General features: G+C 41.4%; 1 protein-coding gene across 3 annotated transcripts; it reads left to right on the top strand.

Annotated features, from left to right (window-relative positions):
* The first annotated feature begins 750 nt into the window (after positions 1–750).
* stxbp6l (syntaxin binding protein 6 (amisyn), like) lies at positions 751–14,982 on the top strand. 3 transcript variants are annotated; one of them, XM_056363569.1, is made up of 7 exons: positions 751–963; positions 2,431–2,598; positions 6,998–7,128; positions 9,637–9,877; positions 9,961–10,053; positions 13,715–13,869; positions 13,981–14,982. In XM_056363569.1, exons 1-7 carry the CDS (start codon positions 873–875, stop codon positions 14,002–14,004), a joined length of 903 nt encoding a protein of 300 aa, XP_056219544.1. In that variant the 5' UTR covers positions 751–872; the 3' UTR covers positions 14,005–14,982. The 3 variants fall into 3 exon arrangements, with proteins under 3 accessions (XP_056219544.1, XP_056219545.1, XP_056219543.1); XM_056363568.1 differs by having other exon boundaries at positions 755–963; positions 9,550–9,877; XM_056363570.1 differs by lacking the exon at positions 13,715–13,869 and having other exon boundaries at positions 753–963; positions 9,550–9,877.
* The last annotated feature ends 10,846 nt before the right edge of the window (positions 14,983–25,828 follow it).

The following is a 25,828-nucleotide window of genomic DNA, read 5'->3' as shown; positions in this document are numbered from 1 at the left end:
CTAAAAGTAAACTGAGAGCTCAGAGCTGTCAGTGAGCTGAGACTTTAATCCTTCATTGTTTTGATGTTTGTCACTGCTGTTGTAAAGTGCCTCCATGTTATACACTCACAGTCGTGTTTAATAATGATGGATAGTCTCACCTTGTCTCAGGTAACAGCAACAGATCTGCCTTCAATCTGGTGAGTGGATGTGTATCGATCCAAACTTTGCAGTGATCAAACATCATTGACAGCAGAAGTCACAGGCAGCAGACTAGATTAGAATGAACCTGTTGCAGATATCATTCAGACCTGCACATTGCTGTAAGAGGAGAAACAGCATTTACAAGTGTCAAGTGCTCCTGGAAAAAGTTTTTTATCAAACTGTCTTTGCTTCACAACATTGTGTTTTACCACTTTCATTTTTCATTGTCAGTCAGGACATACATAGCCTTGTTATTTGCTGTCCATCATTCAGACCAAAGACACAACCTTTAACTGACAGCTGAAGACAGATAATAAGTTTAATTATTAAATAACATTTTTTTCTGTATTCATTCATGAAGTCATGATGTATTTATAAGAAATGTGGGTCAACAAAGAAGAACAGCACACAATCACCACTCGGGTTGGTGTGTGTGTGTGTGTGTGTGTGTGTGTGTGTGTGTGTGTGTGTGTGTTTGTGTGTGTGTGTGTCCCAGCTGTCTCATGGACAGCTGGTGACTGTTCTCTGACTTCCAGCGTCTCACCACGTGTCTGTCAGCCTCTTGAAATGGGATGGACTGTGGTTAATTTGTGCCTTCACAGCAAGGCTCGCCGCTCGGTGTGCCCTGATATAAGTTCATCACACAATCCTTGGAAATACTGAGAGAATTTTAACAGGCGACTAATTTAATGTTTGACCTAACAAGACAGTCTCTCTGGAATAGAAACCACCACAGGAGTCAAGATTCAGGCTTTTGGGTGGAGAAGAGGACAAGACCAGGTAAGTTAACCTCAAACCCATCTACAGGTGAAGCATGAATCCTATACTGGAAATGAAAAGACTTATACATCATTAGCTGCTTTGTGAACTGGTACTGAATAGTTTGTGTTTAACTATGAAGCCTAACAGCAACAGCTGAAAATACTCTACCAACACCAAACAAGACCAGGTCTAGACCTAGTACATGGCTGGACCATGTTGTAGTCTATTATCATCCAGTTTAGTATCAGCTGGTTTAAGCTCTTTATCTGTTTGCTTCTCTTCTCATTTCTGGCTCACATATACAGTATTTTAATACAGTTGAATTCACAATAAAGCTGTACTCATTGACATGACTGATATAATTGACAACGGAACAAGTTTGAAACAGTGACTGAAATGTGGCCCATTAAGACTACATGTTAACCGGCAGTCAATTCCAAGCTGCTGCTGCTAAAATCCTTATTTTATAACCATGACTTTGTCTGACAACATCACCAAACACAGTTAAAGACAGAGACTGAGATGTGATTTCAGCTGTATTTACTGTAACATAATCACTCACACAGAAAGTTAAAAGCTTGTTCACATCAGCTGCTTTGATCATTGGAATTGTCACTAAGCGCTTTTTTGAACAACAGTCACTAAAGAGTCAGCCGGTCAGTCACTCAGTCAGTGACTCAGTCAATCATTTGGTTGGTCATCGGTTGGTCGGTCAGTCAGTTTATAGTGCTGGCCCTGCTGTACCAGACACAGACTTTGGTAGAATATGGACATCTCATGGAAAATTCTGACCTGGTCGTGTTGCTACTTAAACTGAAGAGATGGATGTTAATACTAATATTAATTAATACTAATATTAATATTAATTCACATACTGTATTACATTCATAAACTAATTCATATACTGTATTATATACATATACTAATAATTCATATACTGTATTATATACATATACTAATTTATATACTGTGTAACATTCATATACTAATACTTATTCACATATTGTATCGCATAGGCTACATATTACATACATATACTAATACTAATTTATATACTGTATTAAATACATATACTAAGATTAAAACCCATGAGATGGATCTATGTGTGCCTTGTATTGATGTTCAGTGACAGAACAGCAGCTCACCCTCACAGGGGAGTATGACTGGTGTCTGTGTTTGACAAATGACTTTATCAATAAATTACCAAATATCTGATCATTCGTTTTCTGTCAGTTTTGGAAAATCTACAATTTCATGACAGTAGTTTTTACTGATCAAGACAAATGAAACATAAAAACCTAAAATCATATGAAGTGCTATCTGATGCTGTCATACTATAGAATATATATGATCCTTGTTATGCTTGAACCCTCAGAAAATTATTCAGTGACCTCTCTCTGTGTTGTGATTTTGCACATCTACACTGTCTGGACATTAGTGCACTGTCTCAACAAGCACAGTCATGTCCATCCATCACCTGTGCAGGTCTCAGGACCACAATGAACATTCAGTCTGCCATCAACAAAGATGTCTTCATCCCTCGTGATGAGAGGCTGCTGGTGGCAGTGGAGGTGCGGAGGAGAAAGAGGAAGAGGATGTCCTTTCTGCCGACTGGAGCCAAAGGAGACTATGCCACATTCATCTGTGTGTCAGGTAAAATCTGACCCTGTAGACTCTATTTATCTGGGGACCATTGTATAAGCACTCATAGTCTGTAATGTACAGACAGGAAACAAGGGGAGAGAGAGGGGTATGACATGCAACAACTGCCAGGGTTTCTCACCCGCACTGTGCCCTGGCAGTACATTACCCCCACCCTCATCCAACTTCACCGGCTTCCGGTCAAAGCTGACATACAGTACAAAATCCTCTCCCTCACCTACAAATCCCTCCATGGTCTCACCCCTGAGTACCTGTCTGACCTCCTCCACCCCTATATCCCATCCTGGAACCTACAGTCCTCATAGACTGGTCTGCTCTCCACCCCCTACACCAGCCTGCGATCTTTCAGTGACAGAGCTTTGAGTGTAGCATCCCCCACCCTCTGGAACTCTCTCCCGGCAGAGATCCACACAGCCTCATCTCTGGACATTTACAAAAAACTGCCGAAAACCCACCTGTTCACCTAGGCCTATGGCCTCTAGCTAACTCATCTCCTACAATCTCCTCCAATCATTGCCTCCTTAGTCTGTCTTTCCATGGTTTCATTTATATATTTTATTTATTAGGGTTCTAACCCTGAAGGGTAGGTCTACCAAAGAATTAAGTAGCTAAAATACGGCTGCTTCTCTCAGTTGAGTGAACACTGGTTAGAACCCGTGAATTGCCGCTTGTGGCTATAATTAGGGTTCTAACCCCGAAGGGATAGCCGAGTATTAATGAAAATCTGAAGTGCCATATTGATTGATGAAAGTGGGCAGGGCCTATTCATCAATATGTGCCATGTTAAACCTTTAACCATTCAATTTGCAGAGAGTTGGAATGAGCCAGACACACGAAAATTTGTATCATAACTCCAAATCATGTGTCAGTGCTTCACAAAAAATATTATCGCATTTGGTCATATGGTGGCGGTATAATTAAGACTAAAAATTTTACAAAATTTGAAAGGCTGCCCTCACCACAACGAGAGTCCCATCGTCTTCAAATGTACCTCTCAGCTACAGTTCAATATTCTCTACAAAAAACCTCTGTGATAATAGCGACTACCATTATAGATTTTGAGCTAATTAGTCAAATTAAATGAACTTTTTACTTTATCAATACCAAATTTGGTATATAGCCTTGGGCAACTGAGAGGCACATTTCCATTACAAATGAGCAAGATCAGTCAAAAAACATGGCCGCCATCTATCTTTGTGAAGGGCGGGTCTTAGCTAATATTGTCCATAACTAATTTACCATTTGTTCGATCATCATAAAACATGGTAGATTTCTTCAGGTTATTATAGCGAATAGATCAACCAAAGCATTAAGTGGATAAACTTCCGTTGCTTCTCTCAGTGGAGAGCAAAATGGTTAGAACCTGCGAATTGCCTCACTTGTTTCACACCACCACATTAACCAGCCAGTCTTTGGCCTCTAACCAGAAGTCACATTCACACTCCAACCTTTTAGTGTTGTTTTTCAGTGTCACCCATGCCAACTAAGCCTGTTTCTGTGAAGGTTAAACCCAGTTACCGAGGCTCAGAACAGATGCATTGTTGAGCGATGCATCACAGCAGCCATTGTTTAGAATACAGGGTGGCAGGGATGCAGGAGCAGAGCTGTCAATGGACATGGAGGATAAAGAGCTGCAGAAAATCTACACACCAAATCCCAGTGACATAGTACAGCTGTTTACAAATATTACAAATATTAAATATATGTTAATTAATGTGTAGTATTTTCATATTAAATATTAGGTTCTCATACTCATGTCATCTGTTCGATGCCAGCTGCCTTGTTCATGCTGACCATCATTGGCTTCATGAACCGTCTTACTACTGCAGTTGGAAGTATTGAATTATTTTGTGAATTATTTTTTTATAAATTGTTTCCTTCATGTCAGTTCAAAGATTCACTACATTGTTTTTAAGTCAACAATCGCATCACTGGTCAAATGCACTTCAGTGTGTGCATCAGTAAGTGAACACATCACTGTGTTGAAGTCTTCAGCTCAGTGGTACTTTCAGTGTGTTTCAAGCTGTTACCTTCAGTTCAGTATAAAATGAAACCATACATATGGTGTGCCAATTGTAAAGTGGTCCATACTGAAATTAACAGCAACATTTACAGTTATGAGAAGGGTTAGATTTAGATTAAACATTTGACATTTAGATTGACATGTATCATTTAGATTTAATATTTTGAACTCTCATATTGATTTAATATTCAACTTTTCCATTTAACATTCAACATTTTTATTTAATCCATACATATACATAAAGCACTGTTTGTTAGCAGATCAGCAGCCACTTACAGCTTTTTACAATTGCTTAGGCATGATTTTGAAAACGGGGCTCATTTTTTCAAAACACTTAACACAGTTCACAAAACCAAACACACAAAGTGCAAAACACCTCGTATATCCTGTTAAAATGAAACACTGCATTCAAAACTACATGAACTGGGGGCGCCTTGTGGCTCTGGTACCATTGGGACTCTGTCCTTGCCCACAGCCCTTTGCTGCATGTCATCCCCTCTCTCTCTCCCCCCAAACTTTCCTGTCTCTCTCTCACTGTGACCCTAATAAAGGCATAGAAACCCCCCCAAAAAAACCTTAAAAAAAATAAAAAAACTTGATCAAAATCAAACTTTTGCACCAAATGGCAAACACTACATTCAGATTACCACATTCTTGTTCAACCAACTACACACTGTTGTGCTCAATCCAAAACACATATTGTCATCATAGTTCTGAATGAAGAGAATTCTGCTGAGAGAAATTGTTCAAGTTTAAATATGTGCATTAACACAAATACTGTTGAAACAAAACAACAAATCAAATCAATCAATCAATCAATCAATCAATCAATCAATCAATCAATCAATCAATCAATCAATCAATCAATCAATCAATCAATCAAATACATCCTACATTATGGTTGTAGCACAGTACATCCTACATTATGAGTTCCCAGCAAAACCCTGGACAGACTCCAGTTGTCCAGAACTCAGTTGCCAGGGTTCTTACCCACACCAAGCCCTGGCAGCACATCACGCCCACCCTCATCCAACTTCACTGGCTTCCACTCAAATCCCTTATTCAGTACAAAATCCTCTCCCTCACCTACAAATCTATCTATGGTCTTGCCACCATTACCTGTCTGACCTCCTCCACCCCTATATCTCCTCCTGGAACCTACGGTCCTCATAGACTGATCTACTCTCCACCCCCTACACCAGCATGCAATCTTTCGGTGACAGAGCTTTGAGTGTGGCAGCCCCCAACCTCTGGAACTCTCTCCAGGCAGAGATCCGCACAAAAAACTGCAGAAAACCCACCTATTAATAGCGAAAAAATAAAGCTTCATCAAATACAACATACAGAAAATGAAAATTTGAGGAGAAAATACACAAAAAAAATTACAAGACAAAAGAAAAGTAAATATTTAGGCTGCATCTGGCCACCTCACTGGGTCTTGCCACAGCACCTCATCAAGATCAGCAAGGGAAGAATCATTAACCTCTGTTTTGTTTAAACTTGCCTTACTTCCACTAGCACTAAAGACCACACAGCTTAATGTGTAAAAAATGTAGTTCAATTCAGTTTATTTTATTTATATAGCGCCAAATCATAGCAGAAGTTATCTCAGGGCACTCTTCATATAAAGCAGGTCTGGACCGTACCCTACCCAACAGTCCCCCATGAACAGCACCTGGTAGTGACAAGAAAAAATGTATTTGACAGTTGGAAACCTTCTCAGGACCAGACTCACTGTCTCGACTGTGGGGTTGGGAAACAGTTGAGTCCGGTTAATATCAATCACATTCTATTAATATTTGGAGTCAGTTAGACCTCAGAGAGAAGTACATAATAAATTATTTTCTCAGCGATAAGAAGGCCTGGGGTCTCGAGGACACCAAACAGAAGATTGGGGGTAACAGGAAGTATCACACTGTGGCTCCACCGCTGCTGATTCAGTGATGATTCAATACAGTGAGTTCAGTGGGAAGATTCTGTGTCTTTCACATACTGAAACCTCTCTGGCTCTTTGTTGAGTCCAGTTGCTGACACGTAGCTTTCCGCACCCAGCCACCCTGTTACATTTCTAATGCTCATGTACTGTATATGTCGCAGCTCGGATTCTTTGAGAGCTCTCTCAAAGAGAAGAACCTCTATCACCAAATCTAACTGTACAACCATAGAGGGTTGATTACTGAACTTAGTCTCAGGCTTAGTCTCAGACTAAACAAAAGTCACACCACCACACCAAAAGTCTTGTTAAAATTGATCAGTGGTGTGTAGCTTTCATCCTCAGCTACTATGTAAATCAAGTGTTCTATCAAAAAGTCTTTTTGAAGACTTTCAATAGAGATCTCATTTTTTGTATATGATCTGTTTATATAGTGACCAACACAAGGCCACATCAGCTCCTCATTACAAAGGTGAAGCAGTTTGGGGGCTCCTCGTCCTTCACCAGGAGGTCTCAGTGGACAGTTGAGCAGCTCCGACAGGTGAACGGCATCAACCAGAGGAAGGTGAGCAGCACTCACACATTCTCTTCTTACCAATAGTAGTCTCTAATCATATATGTAATAATACATTTATTTATAATACAGACACGAACACTCAACAATCACTTTATTAGGAAAACCTGTGCACCTGCTTATTCATGCAGCCAATCATGTGGCAGCAGTGTATATACTGTATATATATGACTTCAGTTAGTCAGAGCTTCAGTTAATGTTCACATCAAACATCAGAATGAGGACAAATGTGATATCAGTGACTTTGACTGTGACATGATTGCTGGTTTAAGTGTTTCTCAAACTGCTGATCTCCTGGATTTTCACACACAACAGTCTCTAGAGTTTTTACTCAGACTGCAGCAACAACAAAAGCTTCTAGTTAGCAGCAGCTCTGTGTTGATGAGAGAGGTCAGAGGAGAATGGACAGACTGGTTGGAGCTGACAGAAAAGCTATGGTCAGTCAGATAAGCACTCTTTACAACTGTGCTGAGCAGAGAAGCTTCAGAGTGAACAACACGTCCAACCTAGAACAGCAGAAGACCACGTCAGGTTCTGCTTCCTGTCCCCAAGAACAGAAACCTCCATATAGGCTATGACACAGACATGAGTCAATATACAAGAATAAATGTTATCAGCAAGCATAATCCATCTGTGTCACTATAGGAGTTAACAATGAAGTGAAGCAAGAATGGACTTTCTGTGTAAGGAGCAGGAGAATGTGGACCTATTCCTGAGGGAAAAGATACACAACGTACAGCCACTTTGTGAGACGGTCATCCTAAATTTCTGACACTGTCAGAATTTTGTCTCAGGCTCTCAGTCAACTTGGCAATGGCCATCATCAAATCTCTCTCATAGTGCCATGTAGGTCCACCCTATAGGAGCCACGGCCAAAGATCTCTCCATGTGTCTCCCATCTGGCACAGCCCAAAATCACACAGTGTGTACCCACCTGAATGGACCTACAGTTTTTTCCGATTGCTTACACACTAAAAGTGAATGCTTAGATCACATAAGAAGACACATGCAACCAGATCACAGATCACACAGAAATCATAGCTGGATCACCATAAATAGGAGTCAGGGTTGCTCTTTGGTGTGACCAACAATGGAGGACAATTTTGGAGAAAGAATTAGAGGAAGAGGTGGTCGAGTAAGAGGAGAAATAGGAAGAGGAGAAGGAACAAGAGGAGAAAGAGTCAGACCAGAAAGAGGAAGAAGAGCAAGAGGACACAGAGGACAGGCAATGGCAAGAGGACAGGTCAGAGGAAATAGGACAATTCTTACAGATGAGATCAGAGACAGGATAGATAACTGCTGTACTACTGTACAGAATGTCATCTTCAGTTCAGTATTGAGAATGAAGAGATTTTGTTTTCCCATTGCATTTGTGTTCATATTTACAGCATGCTACAAATGAGAAACATACATCATATATCAAAAACATACAGTAATAGTGTTTTTATACTTGAGAAAGTAGGAATGTGAAAAATGTTTTAGATTTAGTCATGTGCAGTTGGCGGTGGAAAGATCTATATATTTGGTGTTGGTGTGTAAAGTTTGAAAGATAAAGTATCGTTTTTAGAAGAGTTTATTTAGTTTTTGATGTAGTGTTTGCTTTTGCAAGAGATGTAAGATGTTTTGTATTTCGTGTATATGGTTTTGGTTTGTGTGTGTGGAGCTTTGACAAACAGGGCCCTAGTTTCAGGAACTGTGTTTTTGCAATAGTGAAAAACTGTAAAAAGAAAGTTGTGAGGACAGCAGTATCCTCACACTGAAGACACTGCTTTCTTCAGTTGTCATCAGAGTGGTTTGCTGCTTTGAAAGACTCATTCAGATGGTGCATTTGTGTGTGGTTTTGTCTAAGAAATGCCATTTTGAAAAAGGATTTAGGGTTAGATTACATTTCAATTTGACATAGAAGTGAGATATTCAGCTCCAAGTGTTTTGTCTTATTTGGCTAGTGTGTGGAGTTATGATACAATGAGCCAAATTGCAAAAAGTGTGGAAGTAATCGCGAAAAACTGTAATACCAATCAATTATGGTCTGAATGTCACAGTCTCTCTGAGTATTTTTGCTGACCATGTTCATCCCTTCATGGCCACAGTTCACCATCTTCTAATGGCAACTTTCAGCAGGATAATGCTTTCATGCCTGAAACTGGTTCCATCAACCTTACAGTGAGTTCAGTGAACTTCAGAAGCCTTCACTTCAGTGCTGCCAATCTCCTGCCAGCCAATCTCCTGCCCGCCAGGAGATTGACAGCATGAATGTTCAGCTGACAGATCAGCAGTCATATCAACATGGAGCAGAGTCTCAGAGGAAAGTTTCTGGAGAATCCATGACACGAAGAACTGAGGAATTACCCAGTGTTAGTGTGCTGTTCCTAATAAAGTATAGACTTTGTTCTCTGTACCATGCTCTTCCAGGACAGCCCAGAGTTCGACCTGGTTTTTGATAATGCTGTGGACCAGTGGGTAGCCAGCTCATCAGCAGAGAAGTGTATCTTTGTCCAGATCCTGTTCCATGCCTGCCAGACCTACTGGGAGGGTAAAGCTGGGACTCTGGGAAAGGCTGGGAGGCTGGGCAAGCAGAGCCCCCAGGGGAGAGCGAGTCAGGGTGCTCACCGTGAGACTGGAGCCGGTCCCAGTGACTCTTCATCAGGCTCTACATCCAGAGCGCTGCAGGCCCGACGAAAGAGCTACGTTCCTCCCAAACAGACAGAGTTCATCAACTGCCAGTCCAAACTCACTGGAGGTAGTGATCACTGAAGTTCAGGACTCGTATTTAATTCATATGTGAATTACTCTACTTGTAACAGGCTGTCCTTGTTCTTTCAGATGCCTGCACCATGAATCTGGTCATCTACCGCTGCAAGGCCTTCTTAAATCGTATGAAGAACATGATGGTTGCAAAGCAAAGGCGATCACCAGGTACTGATCATAGTCGTTTACTAGTCAAGTCAGGGAAGATAACTGGTGATGTCATAGTGATGTCATCAGGGTGATCTCCAGCTGTGCTTGGAGACTATTTATTTATATCTGAAAGGCTGTGTGATAAGGTGGAGTTGTGGAGATTGAACAGTGTGGGTTATAACAGCCAGGGAGGGTTTAATGAAAAGGTTCTGTTGGATGCGTTATGGGAACTGTAGTTTGAATGATGTTGGGTCACCCCGGAAAAATAAACTCTTATCATGTTATTTTCTTTTTATTTATTCAGTTGAGCTATTTTTATCGTTGGTTTGCTACATTGGGCTGTATGAGCCTACTTTTTTTTCCATTTGAGATGGTGACTGTGTCATTTTCCATCCCAGCGCTGGAGAAACTGACGTTCCACTGGGTTTGTCCACATATAAATCAATATATATAGGTCAGTGCTGATACTGTGGCAGGCTGATACTAATAAATCAATGTTTGGGAACTTGGAAAAGTGTTGAGGCAGGAGAGCAACACTGCACTGAATGGATGTTTATCAGAGAGAGAGGAACTGGGAAAAGTGTTGAAGTAGAAGAGCAACACTGGACTAAATGTATGTTTATCAGAGAGAGAGACATAGCGTAAAGCTGAATTGTCTCCATGACAACAGAAGATGCTTGGTGGGGCTGAAGTCAAACTTTACTAACACCTTTTTCAGGTTATTGTATCAGTAAACTTCCTGTCCCAGGTTTTCTCCTCACCTTCACTGCAAACTACCATGTCTGGTCAGTTCACATGATCCTGGGCTTGTGTGTCTCTGGGTGATTTTCCCCTCTGTCTTTTTGTCTATTGTCCTCACTGTGCTGCACCTCTCTGCTGCAGCAGAAAGGCCTCTTTGTGGTGTGGCGGTCTGATGAGAGGACACTTTGTTTATTTCGGGGAGGTGGATACAATAGCTGGTCTTTAGGAAGCCGGGGACCCTGAGACTGAGAGGGAGCCCGGTGCACCATTGAACCCGGTGACGGGGGCAGTGTAATGGGTGGGAGACGTGCCAGGCTGTGGCCAAGCACCAAGTTCGACAGCAATTCCTACTTGACCTCAATCGACCTGTGCCACGTGTTGTCATTAATCTGACAACAGACTACAGTAGCATGCTTCAGCCAAACACACAGGGGAATTGTCTTCAGAGGTGAAGGCCCTTGCTCACATTCACTTCGGCAGGGTGATACCTCCTGCAAAGAACTCATAGTTGTGAATTTGTTAACTGTGTTGGGGACATGTCATCAGTTATTTGTTTCTCACCAACAGTAAGTACATGTATGGATTTAAAGTTATAATCTGTAACATTAGAGATAATCTGTTAAAACGTTGTAAAAAATGTTAAAACTTTTCCACACTAAAATGTCTAAATTGACTTGACCTATGTTCTATATGTTGTTGAGTTATTTTCTTACATTATCCAAAATTATTCCATCCAATTCCAATTCTCAAGCCAGAGAAATCTGTGATTTTAATCATGGTAATGTAATTATATCCTCTATGATCATGTGTCAGTGTGTTTGTCTGACAGAAGCTCAACATTTAGTTTTAAGCCAAATACACTTTTTACACCTTGGTGGTTTTCAACTCTATATTTGAACCAGATGAAGGATTGTAGTCATTGGACATCTGGATCTGAAGTTATCAGAGAAACAAGCTGAGGAAATGTTAGAAAGCTCAGCTCCCAGCTGCTGGAGACACCCTGTCCTGTGTCAGTGAAGAGCATCAGTGAATCACAGATTTTTAGAGTGAAACTGTTTTATTCAGTGTTTTTACTGGTTTAAATCCCCTGGTCTGTTTGTTATGGAGAGGAGGACACCTCTGTGGATAATTCAGCTGTGTGCAAAAACCTCCTGAACCACTGACACTGAGGGAATACAAACCAGGAGAAGATGACGTTAATGGTGGTGAAACTCCCATGATCCCATGCTACTTCAATATGTCACCCAGTGCCATTTTTGTTATTGTTTAGACTGAAAGACCCCTAGATGCAGAAGTTACAGACATCCCTTTTATCTGCCTTTCATGTGCAAACTGCAGCACAGGACAAACCTGTCTCTGAAGAACAGTTTCTGGTGTGGTCAGGATCAGGAGGATTTCTTTAAAATCCTCATCTTCTCAGGTGTTAGATATGTGCTCCTTTCTGACAGTGTGTCTAGTCTTTGCAGTTGGTTTCAGCTGAAGACTGCACCTGTTGGAAACTCCTCTGAAACATACCTGAAGCTGCAGCTAACAGCTGTGACACCTTGAGATCCTGCGGCGTGATGTCAGTCACTGTCAGGCTGTGCTCACACACCAACCCCACTGGTCTGTGAGGGTTCACACTTTGAAGTTGTCTCCTCAGTCCATCTGTCCATCTCCCTGTCAACACTGACTGTCCTGACATGTAGTCTGCGCATTAGTGGTCCCCATGACTGGAGTGACACTGTGACACAGTGAATATTCATGATCCCCAGAGCTCATGTATGTTCCTCTGATATATACATGTATATACAGTCGAGGAAATAATTATTTGATCCACTGCTGATTTTATAAGTTTACACCCTTACAAAGACATGAACAGTCCATAATTTTTATAGTAGGTTTATTTTAACAGAGAGAGAAACAGAATATCAACAAGAAATCCAGAAAAAAACATTAAATAAAGGTTATAAATTAATTTGTATTTGATTGAGTGAAATAAGTATTTGATCATCAAGCAAAACGTGACTTAGTACTTGGTGGAGAAACCCTTGTTGGCAAGTACAGAGGTCAGACGTTTCTTGTAGTTGGTCACCACGTTTGCGCACATCTCAGGAGGGATTTTGGTCCACTCCTCTCTCCAAATCCTGAAGGTTTCGAGGCTGTCGCTTAGCAACTCGAAGTTTCAGGTCCCTCCACAGATTTTCTATGGGATTAAGGTCAGCCTCAGAAACAGCCTCAAAGCAGAATGTTTCCACCTCCATGTTTGACAGTGGGGATGGTGTTCTTTGGGTCATATTCAGCATTTTTCTACCTCCAAACATGGCGAGTCGAGTTAATGCCAAAGAGATCAATATGGTCTCATCTCACCATATCACATTCTCCCAATCTTTCTCTGAATCATTCAGGTGTTTATTGGCAATCCATTTTCGAATTATCGCGCCAACAGTGGTCTCTTTCTCATCAAGCTTCTTGCTGATGCTCTTGTAGCCCATTCCAGCCTTGTGCAGGTTCACAATCTTGTCCCTGACGTCCTTTGACAGCTCTTTGGTCTTGCCCATGGTGGTGGAGAGGTTTGAATGGAAGAGATTGATTCTGTGACATGTGTCTTTTATACACATAACGAGTTGAGATTAGGAGTACTTTCCTAAAGGGACAGGACTAATTTGACTGCCTCATGGGCACAAAATCGGTCTGTGGGGGTCAGAATTCTTGCTGGTTGGTAAGGGATCAAATACTTATTTCACTCGATCAAATACAAATTAATTTATAACCTTTACCTAATGTTTTTTTTCTGGATTTTTGTTGATATTCTGTCTCTCTCTGTTACAATAAACCTACCATAAAAATTATGGACTGTTCATGTCTTTGTAAGGGGCTAAACTAACAAAATTAGCAGGGGATCAAATAATTCTTTTCTCCACTGTATGTATATAATTTTGTTTGTGTGTATGAATAGGACAGCCTGGGCAGTGCGTCACAGGCACTATGGGTAATGTAGTCCAAAGGGTTAACGTGGCTCTGGGGGAGCGTGGAGACAGACTTACTCGTGCTGAGGACAAGACTGTGGAGCTGATGCACAAAGCTCAGCAGTTTGCAGACACTGCCCACAAGGTGACATAAACACACAGCTGCATACAACACACACCACTTCTACAAGAGAAATTATTAATAACATATGATCATGTTTATTATCTGAATGTGTATTTGTATTTTCCCATGCAGCTGGCCCTGAAGTATTCAAAGTAGATTCTGTTGGAGGATGAGGATGAAAAATCCTGTAACACGGACACTAACACGATCTGGTGGTCTGGGCCTGGCTGATGGAGGCAAGATGACTGGAGAAGAGTCTCAGTCTCAGACTTTCACTAAACTGCTTCTTTTAAACCCCAGTGATTTTAATCTTGACCTGTTAGAGACTCCTCTGCGCCGCCACCTGAGGATTCTCTATGCTGCATTCAGTCTGACTGCACCAGATGAAGCCTGTACTGTATGAGGAAAACTAGTTGAAGTTATTTAACATATGTTTTCTGTAATAAGTTCATTACTTTGAAGTCACTGCAGACCTTCCTGTGATAGCCTTACATAGATATTAGTGACAGGTGGTGCTGCTCTGAGGGAATGGTTCTGCTAATGTATCTCTGCAGGATTTCATTAGATTTAATTTCACTAAATGTTTGATTTGACTCTGAAATTTACCACTTGTTGCCATTACTCTGTGTTCCTGATGTGTGTGTGTGCGTGTGTGTGTACGTGCATGCGTGTGTGTGTGTGTGTGTCCAATACAGTGAACAGTGTACAGTACAGTGTCATGTTGTCAAATCTGTGTTGTCATCTTTGTTCATGTGAGCATCAATCTGTCACTTCATGTTCTGTCTGCTGCTGTGTTGTCTGGTCTGTGTGTGTCATCTCTGTTTGTGTTGGAGTCTGGTCTTTGAGCTGAGTGAAGGAGGGTCAGATAAGGTGGAGTGAAGCTCTGTCTCTATCTCTGTCTTTGTTGAAACCCCTTCATGTATTGGACCATTAAACAGTGAGGGTGTATTTGTCCCTGGAAGATGAATCTGGTTTGGATTGAGGGAATTCATTCTGACCAAACATCTCCTGTATGTTTTGTTTATTGCTTTAGCTGCAGTTTTCATGTGCATGATGTAAATGTCTCTGATGTATTAACCTGCTGACAATGCTCCTACTTCTCTCATTGACCCAATAAAAACAAGATGACCTGTGTGTCGAGCAGTGCTTTGGTTTCTACACTTGTCCAGGATATCGGCTGTTCAGCTTTTGACCAGCAGATGGCGCTCAAGCAGCAAAACACACATGTTGCAGCTGAAGTGTAGCTGATGAAGTTTCACAAAGATTTGTTAATGAGAAACTGAAGACTTTCAGAACCATAGACCATTGTAATGGAAATATTTACTCTTCTCAGTCAATCAAAGCAGTGCATTTTTATTTACACTGTTTTAAAATGTGTCACAACATTAGAACCAGGTAAGAGAACACAGCAGGGCAGAGAGCTGGGACAGGAAGTGGTGGAACAAACTTCTGCTTTTAAACATCTGTGTATAATGGTGTATATTTGACCATCACCATTTCACTGTTGTCAAAGCACTGTTACTTTTTATTTCATCAACTTAGAAAATATAAAGCCTGTGGCATGTGCATTTCTGAAATGTGTAATTTAATAGTTAATGAAGTTAGCAAAGTCATAACATAAAACATAAAACACAAACTCTTGATTTTGTAAAGTCAACATTTAAGTTTTAATATTCTTCTGTGATTGGCTATTATCATCAATCTTACATCTGAGATGGCTCCAGATGAAGTCAGTGAACATTAGTACAGTGTTACCTGTTGGCTGAGGTTCAACAGAGTCTGATGGAAGATACCAGAAAGTGAATAACGCTGTAAAACTGCTCACTATGTGTGATGTGTGATCAGCACATGTGTGATCAGCCTGATGACTGACGCTCACTATACAGATGTGTAATCAGCCTGATGTGAGAGGAAAAGGAAACAGTGAGGATGAGGAATGCTGCTGTGACTGTGGCGGAGGATTAAGGACACACATACATAAAACACTGGGAGCTGATGAAAGTGGGACAGGAAGGAGTGTGTGTGTGTTCATGTCCATCAGCTGTGCTTCAGGACACAATGAGTTTTAGTAGCATGTGACCTCTTTGAGCTATAAGCCACATTTCATGCTGTGAACCACATGCATACATTAGGTGTAACAGCACATGATCCAGATAGCAGGACAGACAACAACAACAACAGAGACAACAGACATAGAAGAGGAAGGCTGCACACCTGTCTCCTCACAGACTTGTTTACCTTTTCATTTAAGACTTCTGCACAGGTTTACTCTTCTTGTTTTAGAGATGGTTATTTTATTCCAATTTGTTTTTGTACCTTTATCACTGAAGATCTGTTTATGCCAATATCCAAAATAAGCTGTGTGATGATGGTGTGTGGAAGCTCCACATTTTCTCAGCCTGTCTCCACATGATGCATTAATAAAGTTACGTTGCTAAGAATAAAAGATGCTCAGTGTTTTCACTGATCAGTTGATGGGCTCCAGAGGATTGTAACAGTTTTTTCAATTGCATAAACACTAAAATCAAAAGTATTACACAACTATCAAAACTTTACACTCAAGGAGCAAAACATCGGCCCAGATTTGCAGCACTATAAGCACAATGTCAGCCTCACACTTTTTGCAAAACAATACACACAGTGATTTGTGAAACACTAAACACACTTGTATACATTAGACACAGAAGCAAAACACTGACTGTCAAATTACCACATATATGAGCGAATTGGTTAAACACAGCCATCAGGTATGCAAACATATGATTGTTTAATTGTAGACACACCAATCAGGTTATGCACTATAAAAATGCAGCACGTGAGTTCACCTGTCTTCAACCAAAATGGAAGGAGTCAGAAGAAAAAGAGTGAAGGTGAGAGGGGGAATCCACGGCAGAGGAGGAGGAAGAGGCCGAGGTTGAGGTAGAGGAAAAGAAAATAGGTAAAATAGGTTAAAAAAAAAAATCTGTCTATAGTTACAGTAATCAGCTGCTTATGGTATGCACCATATCAGCACTTTTGAAACCCATTCCTGTGACATTTTACAGTAGGTTACATGTATTTCTTTCTACATAGGATTGAGGGTCGAGAACGACAAGGAGGAAGGGCGCCCATATTCATGCAAGAATAAGAGAGAGAGAGATCATAACCATGGTTCTGGCGAATAATGCTATCAGGCTCAGAGAAATTCAAGCCAACATTATCGGTGACCATGCCATTTTCAATAATGTCCATCAGGTCTCTCTGTCAACGCTGGCACGCATCCTGAAAAGACATCAGGTTCAAATGAAACAACTTTATCGAGTGCCTTTTGAACGGAATTCAGAGAGGGTTAAACAGCTGCGGCATGAGCATGTGGAGGGATGTATTGTTCACTTTAGCACTGTGATGTTGCATACTACACATGTAACCTTTTTACATGTAAATTTACTGTATAATAGATCTATGCTGAACTACACAATCTTGTCTTTCACTGTATTTCAGAAAGTTTTACAGATGGATGCTGAGGAAATCCCGCATGAGTTCATATACATAGATGATATCAGGGTTTAACCTCACAGAAGGAAGAAGGAGAGGCAGAAATATTATTAGCCACAAGGCTATAGCCAATGTCCCAGGGCAACGTGGGGGTAACGTCACCCTTTGCGCTCCTCCGTCATGCCAATATGGGCCCTTATAACACACCTCACATTCTCACATTTTTGGACCGATTGCACAACATCATAATAGCAGTAAACCAAATGCACAAGGTGCAATACATTGTCATATGGGAAATGTGTCATTCCACCGCTCTGCTCTGGTCCAGAACTGGTTTCAACCCCAATTGAAACCCAATTGAAGATTTTTTCTCTGCATGGTGGTGGAGGGTTTACGATCTCCGGCCCCAGGCTCAGGTACCCCTCATTCAGGCCATGGAGGAGGCCTGTGACCAAATCGACTCCGCAGCTGTGCAGGGATGGATTCGACATTCAAGACGGTTCGTCCCACGTTGTCTTGCTAATGAGGATATCGCCTGCGATGTTGATAAAATTCTTTGGCCAGATCCAGCCAGGCGAAGAGATAATGTCTAGTATTTTCTGTAACGTATTTTCAGTTTTTTTTCAGATTCTTTTTTTAAAATTTTTTTTATGTATTTGCAACCTGTACTGGAAACAGTATTTTATGTTTATCTGATGTTTGCTTAGCTTACAGTATTATGCACACTACTGTAGTAGCATGAAAACTGGGACATGTTTGGTTGTGATTCTCCATGTTGACATTGTAGCAGGGTAGTAGGAAGTGACATCACACACAAGAGGAGGGAGGAGAGGTTACAAATTAGAGACACCTGAGCTACGAGAGGGGGGAAGCTCAAACAAAGGAGAACAAAGGAGGCTGAAGCAGAAACAGTGTGAGAAGTGAGACAAGGAAATGAAGGAAAAGAAACCAGTACTGGGATCTAGAACTGAAAACTCTGAGTAAACTGGAGGTGGCAAAAGAAAAACAACAGAAATGATAAAAGGATCGGTTTAAGGAGAAGGGGATTGAGCTCCGGGGAACGGGCGACAGTCAGGCCGGTTTGGATCTCAGCGAAACACCTCTCTCTGTCCAGGTCAAAGGCCGCGCTCACCCCTCATTCTCCAGGCTTCTCTCGCTGACTGCCCAACTCACCTGCCCCACACATACCCACACACACTTACACTCATCCTCAAACCCCCCACTGACTTCCATTGCATTCATTCATTCAATTGCCTTCATTCTTCCATACACCCTCTCACCCCATCCTCATACACCCACACCCCACAGAACTCCTATGAACTGAACTGAACTGAACTGAACTGAATTGAACTCTTTCGACCTGAACTGAGCTAAACTGCTGTGTTCATTCATAAACCACACACCTGGCCACTCACATTCATTCCCTTGCACACACACCCTCTAGCCTTTGACTATCATTATTATGAGCCTGATTACGGAGTGAATTTAATTTCTGTGAATGAACTATTTAATTTCTGTAAACTGATTTCTGATAACCGGTATTGATGATTAATTTAAGATGATGGAGATTAATTGTTTTAGTTGCTGGCTGACTCTGCCGGCGGTGTGCATTGAAAATCATCTTGACGGGTTCTTCCGCCAGGCTTTCCCAGCAGACCCTCACAACCCGTTTGGGCCTGCTGGGTCTGCGCGGCGTCTTCCCCCGCCATCTGATCCAACTCATCACCAGGTGGTTGTCAGTTGACAACTCTGCTCCTTTCTTCACCCGAGTGTCCAAAACATGCGGCTGCAGGTCTGATGATATGACTATAAAGTCGATCATAGACCTGCGACCTAGGGCGTCCCGGTGCCATGTGCACCTATGGACGTCCTTATGCTTGAACATGGTGTTAGTTATGGCCAAGCTGTGACTAGCACAGAAGTCCATTAACTGAACACCGCTCGGGTTCAGATCAGGCAGGCTGTTCCTCCCCACCACACCTCTCCAGGTCACGCTGTCATTGCCCACGTGAGCGTTGAAGTCTCCCAATAGGACAATGGAGTCCCCTTTCGGGGCACTTTCCAGCACCTGTCCCAAGGACTCCAAAAAGACACCTGTTCGGTGCATAGGCGCTGACAACAGTCAGAACCCGATCCCCGACCCGAAGGCGCAGGGACGCAACCCTTTCGTCCACTGGGGTAAACTCCAACGTACAGGCAGAGAGCCTGGGGGACACCAAAAAGCCCACCCCGGCCCTCTGCCTCTCACCCGGAGCAACTCCAGCAAAGAGGAGAGACCAGCCGCTCTCAAGGACTTGGGTTCCGGAGCCGACGCTATGTGTTGAGGTCAGATCAACTATATCTAGCCGGTATCGCTCAGCCTCTTCCAAAAGCTCCCGCTCCTTCCCCGCCAGAGATTTGACGTTCCATGTTCCAAAAACCAGTGTCTGTAACCGAGGATCAGACCACCAAGGCCCCCGCCTTCGTCTGCTGCCCAATCCACAATGCACCAGATCCCGCTGACTCTTCCTGCAGGTGGTGAGCCCACTGGGAGATGAACCCATGTAGCCGGTTTGGGCTGGGCCCGGCCGGCAGGCGCTCGCCCACGGGCCCCAACCCCAGCCCTTGCTCCAGGGCGGGGCCCCGGTGTCCCTGTACTCGGGTTCTTGTTATTTCTTTTCATTGGGATCTTCTGAACCGTTCTTCGTCTGGCCCTTCACCTGGGACCAATCTGCCTTGGGAGACCCTACCAGGGGCGAAATGCCCCCGACAACATAGCTCCTAGGGTCATTAGACTGACTGACTTCTGAAGACCGATATTGATGATTAATTTCAAATGATGATGATGATAATTGTTTGTGGTTGCTGACCGATTTAATATAAGAACAATGAAACACCTTGGTTATGTTATTTTTTGTAGCACTGAAGTAAGCAAGCAGCTGGATTTTTGTTCTCTCTCCAAAGGGAACTAATTTAAATAATTTAAACATTTGATAGGTTTAAGGTAGATTAACTTTTGCCTGTCTGGCGCCCAACCTTATTCTTTTTAGGAGAGGCAGCTTCTACGCTACAACATGTTGACTGATTTGGCTATATGGAGAGAAATAAATTATATTTTCATCAGTCTGCAGCATTGGTCTTGTGTAGTGTTTGGTGAATTTATTGTATATTTGCACTTTCTTTCTGTACTTCACTTACAGTGCCCTAATCACTGAGAAGTATAATTGCTAAAACTGTTTTAGGTTAAGCACAGCAGTGTGTAACTCGTTCAAACAGAATTAAGTCATATGAAACGTGTGTGTTTCATATGGTAACAAAACATTTTTTTTATAAATAAGTGTATAGTATTTACGAGAGTGATTCATTTTGCAAAGTGTTCAGCTAATTGGGTGTGTGGTTGTGCTAATTGTGTGTAGTGTTTTGAAAAACCGGGCCTTTCCAAATGGTGCTTAAGCAATTGAAAATACGGTTTGGTTTGTCCATATTCCTTGATGACACGTCACAGGTCTGCAGGAGCCATTCAGGGAGGAATCCATGTCACATAGAAGAAAGTGTGCTCAGACATGCAGCTTCAAGAAGGTTCAAGATTCCCCATAGCTCCTCTTAGCCTTGATTTGACCCCTAACATGAACTCTGACCTGCACCAGCCTTTATGAACCTGTGCAATATAGTTTATGTTTATATTGCCTTTAAGACCAAATATGACGTAAAATTATATCCAGGGCTCAGATTTTGTGTGTTGTTATGAGGCTGTCCTTTTGTGGAAAATGAGCAGACAGGTTGTTTGTTCCGCAGCTTATTATGACCCATAGTTATGTTTTGTTGTTAGGTGACATCTAGTGGTCATAGTAGTTATGAGCGAAAAAGTGTGGTGACGTAGTATAAAAAGTGACAAAGTCCACATTAGGAGGAGGTTTGAGTGGATGGATGGGTCAACAAAATGCAGGACAGAGACACAGGAGATCACTGTTCGACTCCTATGGGAAACCAGTAGTTTATATTGTTACTATCATCCATGACCGTTCGTTGTTATTATTGTAATCATGACAACAAAGATTGTCTGATGTTGAGGAAGTACTTATTTTAACCCAAATCATGATTTTTTCCTAGCCCTAACCAAGCCATTACTTTCATTATAGTAACTACTGCAACATTCGGTACGCCCCCCTCGGTACAGTCGTGTGTTTATTATGGTAACCATAACAACCAAGGTCCAGCACGCATGCCCATAGGGGCCCTATTTCAGGAGACACTCCTATGGATCATATCAGAGGGTTGCTCCTGCTGCCAGTAGGGGTGCTATATTAGGATACACTCCTCTGGGTTGTAAATGAGGGTAGGAACAAACAACCGACATCCTCGTATGGATGGGAGGACTTATTGGTTGTTACTGATCTCATGTCGGTTGGATCCCTCCAGGATACAACAGAGGTACACAGTGCCAGTCCAACACAGGACTATATATACAATTATATTTAAAAGCCTGTTTAAAGTGCCTGTAATAAATAGTTCTATAATACCAATGTATGAACTGATGATGTGAACACTTGAAGCTGAACATCTCACTTCTATGTCAAAATGAAACACTGCAATCAAAACCTGACAATCATCTTTCAAAATTGCATTTCTTTAACAAAACCATACACAAATGCACCATCTGAATGACTCTTTCAAAGCAGCAACAACACACTGATGAACTTAACACAAAACACAGCTGTCTTTACAACTTAGTGTATCGTTTTAATTTTGTCATACAGGCTTCACACAACACAAAAATATAACATTGTCAGTAAAACACTTAATTTTACCAGAAGAGGGTTTCACAAAACAGTAGAATTTACAGTTTGTAGCTGCATCAAAGTCCAAAGATCTGTCACAGAACATGTTTACACTCAACTGTGAATATAGTGTAAAATAACTCTGGTGTAAAAAACACAGGTGTCTACATTCTCATACAGGGAGGGGGCTGGGGGTGGGTTGGGACGCAACAGACACTGACCCCAGAATGGGGGTGCTACATTGACAACACACGGGATCGGCGGCCATCACTCTATTACAGTTTTTCTCAATTGCTAAAACACTAAACCCTATTGTCTGAACCAAATGCTCAGTTGCCTGAACCCACTGATTGAATCAGTGACTCCTTTGGCAAAACCATAAGCACTTTTCACCTGTTTAGACACAACTTGCCAACACATTTTCATTGTGATGCACCTGTGTTGCATAATGGTGAGCACAGGTGGCAAAAGTCAAACACAATTAAAACACAGGTGTCACCGGTTGAACACAACAACTCAAAATTGATCACACTTGTGGCTAATGATGTGAGGGAACAAGCCAGTTCAGAGAGCACTGGTTTGTGAGGCACTGCAATGGATAGAAATCTGAGAGGAGTTGGTGTGAGAGGTGGTGGAGGTGATGGAGGTGGTCAGCGAAGACAAAGATCAGTAATATGTAGGCTTACTGTATAAAAGTGCTAAATGCACAAGATTTCTGTTTGTTTTTGTACTGTACAAGTGCTATGTGTAAATGCCCAAGATTTCTGTTTATTGTACTTTTATATTTTTCCTATGTACAAGTGCTAATGCACAGGTTTTTTGTTTTGCAACATGCATTTAGCCTACAGTGAAGAATAAACATTTATTTCGAGAGCTTCATGTCCTAAGCATTGTGTTTTCTATTTTTCTATGTAGTGTTTAGTGACTGCTCAATAGTGTTTTTAATTCTGATTAACTCGGGGCACGATTTGACAACATAGTTCAGTTTTGAGGTAAAAGTTTGGTTTTGCAAGAAGATTCTGAGGTTTTGTGAATGTAGCTTGGAAATTGGGTTTTGTGTTCACAGTTTAGAGAAAAGGAGAGCTGCTTTCAAGAAATGTGTCTTAGCAATCGAGAAAAACTGTACGCTACAGTACAGTGATACTTCCACATATTCATAGAGAAGGTCTTTGACTCTAACACTGTTACTCTCATATGGAAGCCTGTACAGATGCTTATTGTAAGGTGGTGTTGATTCAAGATATGGCAGTGTTGATGTACTGAAAAGAACAGTCTAGAAAATTGAAGACCTGTTCTCCAGTCTCAATGTCCCTATTATGGACGCTACTCTATAGTGACTGAGGTTGGGCTGGACTCTCTGCTCAGCCTCCCTCAGTGTCAGGCCATGATTTATGACATCCAAGGTCCACAAAAGTGGATCTAATGTCAGCTGAAATATGTGTCCATCTATTGCCAGGTCCTCTCTGTCCACCTGATCCTATTCCTCTCACTTTCACTGCTTCCATGTTTGCAAAGTTCTCATAGAAACTCACATGAGATCTATCTGTAGCACTAAGGCTCAGACTGAGTGGTGTTCAATTTCTGCAGAAGTGTTATAGATGTTCATGTGTGTGGTGCAAATTTCTGGTGTGTGCAGTTTGAAAAAGAAGTGTTTTACCAATGACTGTAAGATTTAAGTTTTAGACAAAGTGTCTAATGTAAGAAATTTTTTTGTGTGTTTTTGCAAGTGTGTGCTGTAGAATTGAAAACAAAGTGTAAAGTACAAAATGTGTTTGTATTTTTGATTCCTTTGTTTAAGGCATGGCTTCAAAAGTTAACATTTTGATGCTTTGGTCAGAGCATTCACTTTTAGAGTGTAAGCAATCGCAAAAAACTGTAATACTCACTTCAATACATCTCCTCTCTTTTAGTATTTTATTATTTTATCTGTGTCTTTGTTTTCCAGTCTTCAGAGTTTCCCCAATGCAATTTCTTTTCCTCAGTTCCTGTTGTTATTGGTCATTCCTCACTCTGTGTCCTTATTTGTTCTTGTGAACTGTTATAAGTCATAGTCCAGTACTGTTTCAGGTCAAAGTCCACATCAAGCCAAGCACAGATCAAGTGTTCTCGAGCCGCCCATTTTATTGAGGATACATCGAGACATGACGTCTGTGAACAGCCAAGTTTCCCAGAATGCATTTTGCACCAAACAGCCTCAATGGCAGAGATTCTCAATAAGGTCTGGCTGCGGTCTGTAGCACCTCAAGCCCACATCATGGAACACTTCCTTACGGAGGTACAACTTGTCAGACTGTTTTTATATCACTTCATTAAGTTCTGATATTTTTTTAGGTGTCTTCTGAGATGTGAGGACCACCCTCCCGTGTGAGACCAGCGGTCAAATCAGCAGCAGCAAAAGTTAAAATAAAGTTTGCTTGATTGATTGAGTGATTGATTGATTGATTGATTGATTGATTGTTTGTTTGATGAGTCAGATGTTTCTCTCAGGAGCTGGTGGGGACCAAACACAGAGCTAAAACAGAGGGAACACTGAAAACTGGACAACTGTCCACATGAATCATCATGTTGATCTGTAGCTGTTGGTGCTTGATCCCAGGTGTACCTGCCAACTGATAGGTGATTTGTTGTGTTCACTTGTTTCTGAAACAAAATTAGTTACTGCATGTTTCAAACTACACATACTTTAATTGATTTATTCTTAGAGTGAAGAAGACAAAAGAATTCAGATGATAATGTTATTTAGTTTGAATAAAATAGTGAATGTGACAACCTAATTAAAATTTCTCTATTTTTATTCAGTAGATAAAATGACTTTCTCATAAAACACATGGAGAATGAACTGACTGTGTTCCAGTCAGATCTGTTAAGTATTTTAGCCTCTTTTAGCAAATCATTTTGGTTTTCAGAAAACTCTGCTCTCATCAACTCATCTCAGGATTTTATACTGATGCCCAAAGTCCCCAGTACACAAACCCAATACATTGTAGCTGTAGAGTTAACTTCAGGCGGAGAAGGAAGCCTTTCTTTGGGGTGATGCTGGGTGAGTGTGGGTGGTTGGAGAAGGGAGCCTTCCTTCTCCAGCCACGCCTTGAGGAAGACCCTGTAGGGTCGAAACCGGTCGGTGTTTTACTCCCTTATTTTGGATCTTTGTTTTGGATTTTTACTCTGATATCCCCTAACTAGATAAAGGCATATTATTATATCCTTGGCTCTGCGCGATCGTGCCAGATGTTAAGTCTACAGCTTCATTGTGTCTTACTTCAACTTCAAGAGCACCTTGCATTCATCTGGAGACTCCCTACGATATAACCGAGAGTACCCGATATTTTTCTTTGTATTTATCACAAACCCAATACATGTTGGACAAGCAACAAAAAGAATCACACTCTATAATCAATAATCACACTGAACTTTTTCTTTCTGTACAGTCATATATTGTGTAAGAGTTTTGTTTCCATCCTGCTAAACGGAAACTGTGATAGAAGCTGTCAACTTCAACTACACCTAATGCCAATTTTTATTCAAGATTAAAAGAAGAATGGTAGAAAAAGTACAAACCACTGTTCATGTTAATAGTTAACAGTTTCTCTGTTAAGTTAAAATCCAGGTGTGTGATGACTAAAATACTTAATCCAATTTAAAAGAAATAGTTAAAACAACCAGGATCAAAAAAATATGCCGTTAAATGTGCTTAAAACGGGATGAAATGTCAATTAGGAGTTCTTGGCTAGTATTTGCCACAAGTGGCC

The sequence above is a fragment of the Seriola aureovittata genome, chromosome 19 (genome assembly GCF_021018895.1).
Source record: "Seriola aureovittata isolate HTS-2021-v1 ecotype China chromosome 19, ASM2101889v1, whole genome shotgun sequence".
In the NCBI taxonomy this organism is placed as follows: domain Eukaryota; kingdom Metazoa; phylum Chordata; class Actinopteri; order Carangiformes; family Carangidae; genus Seriola; species Seriola aureovittata.
This window is presented reverse-complemented; position numbering and strand designations above follow the sequence as displayed.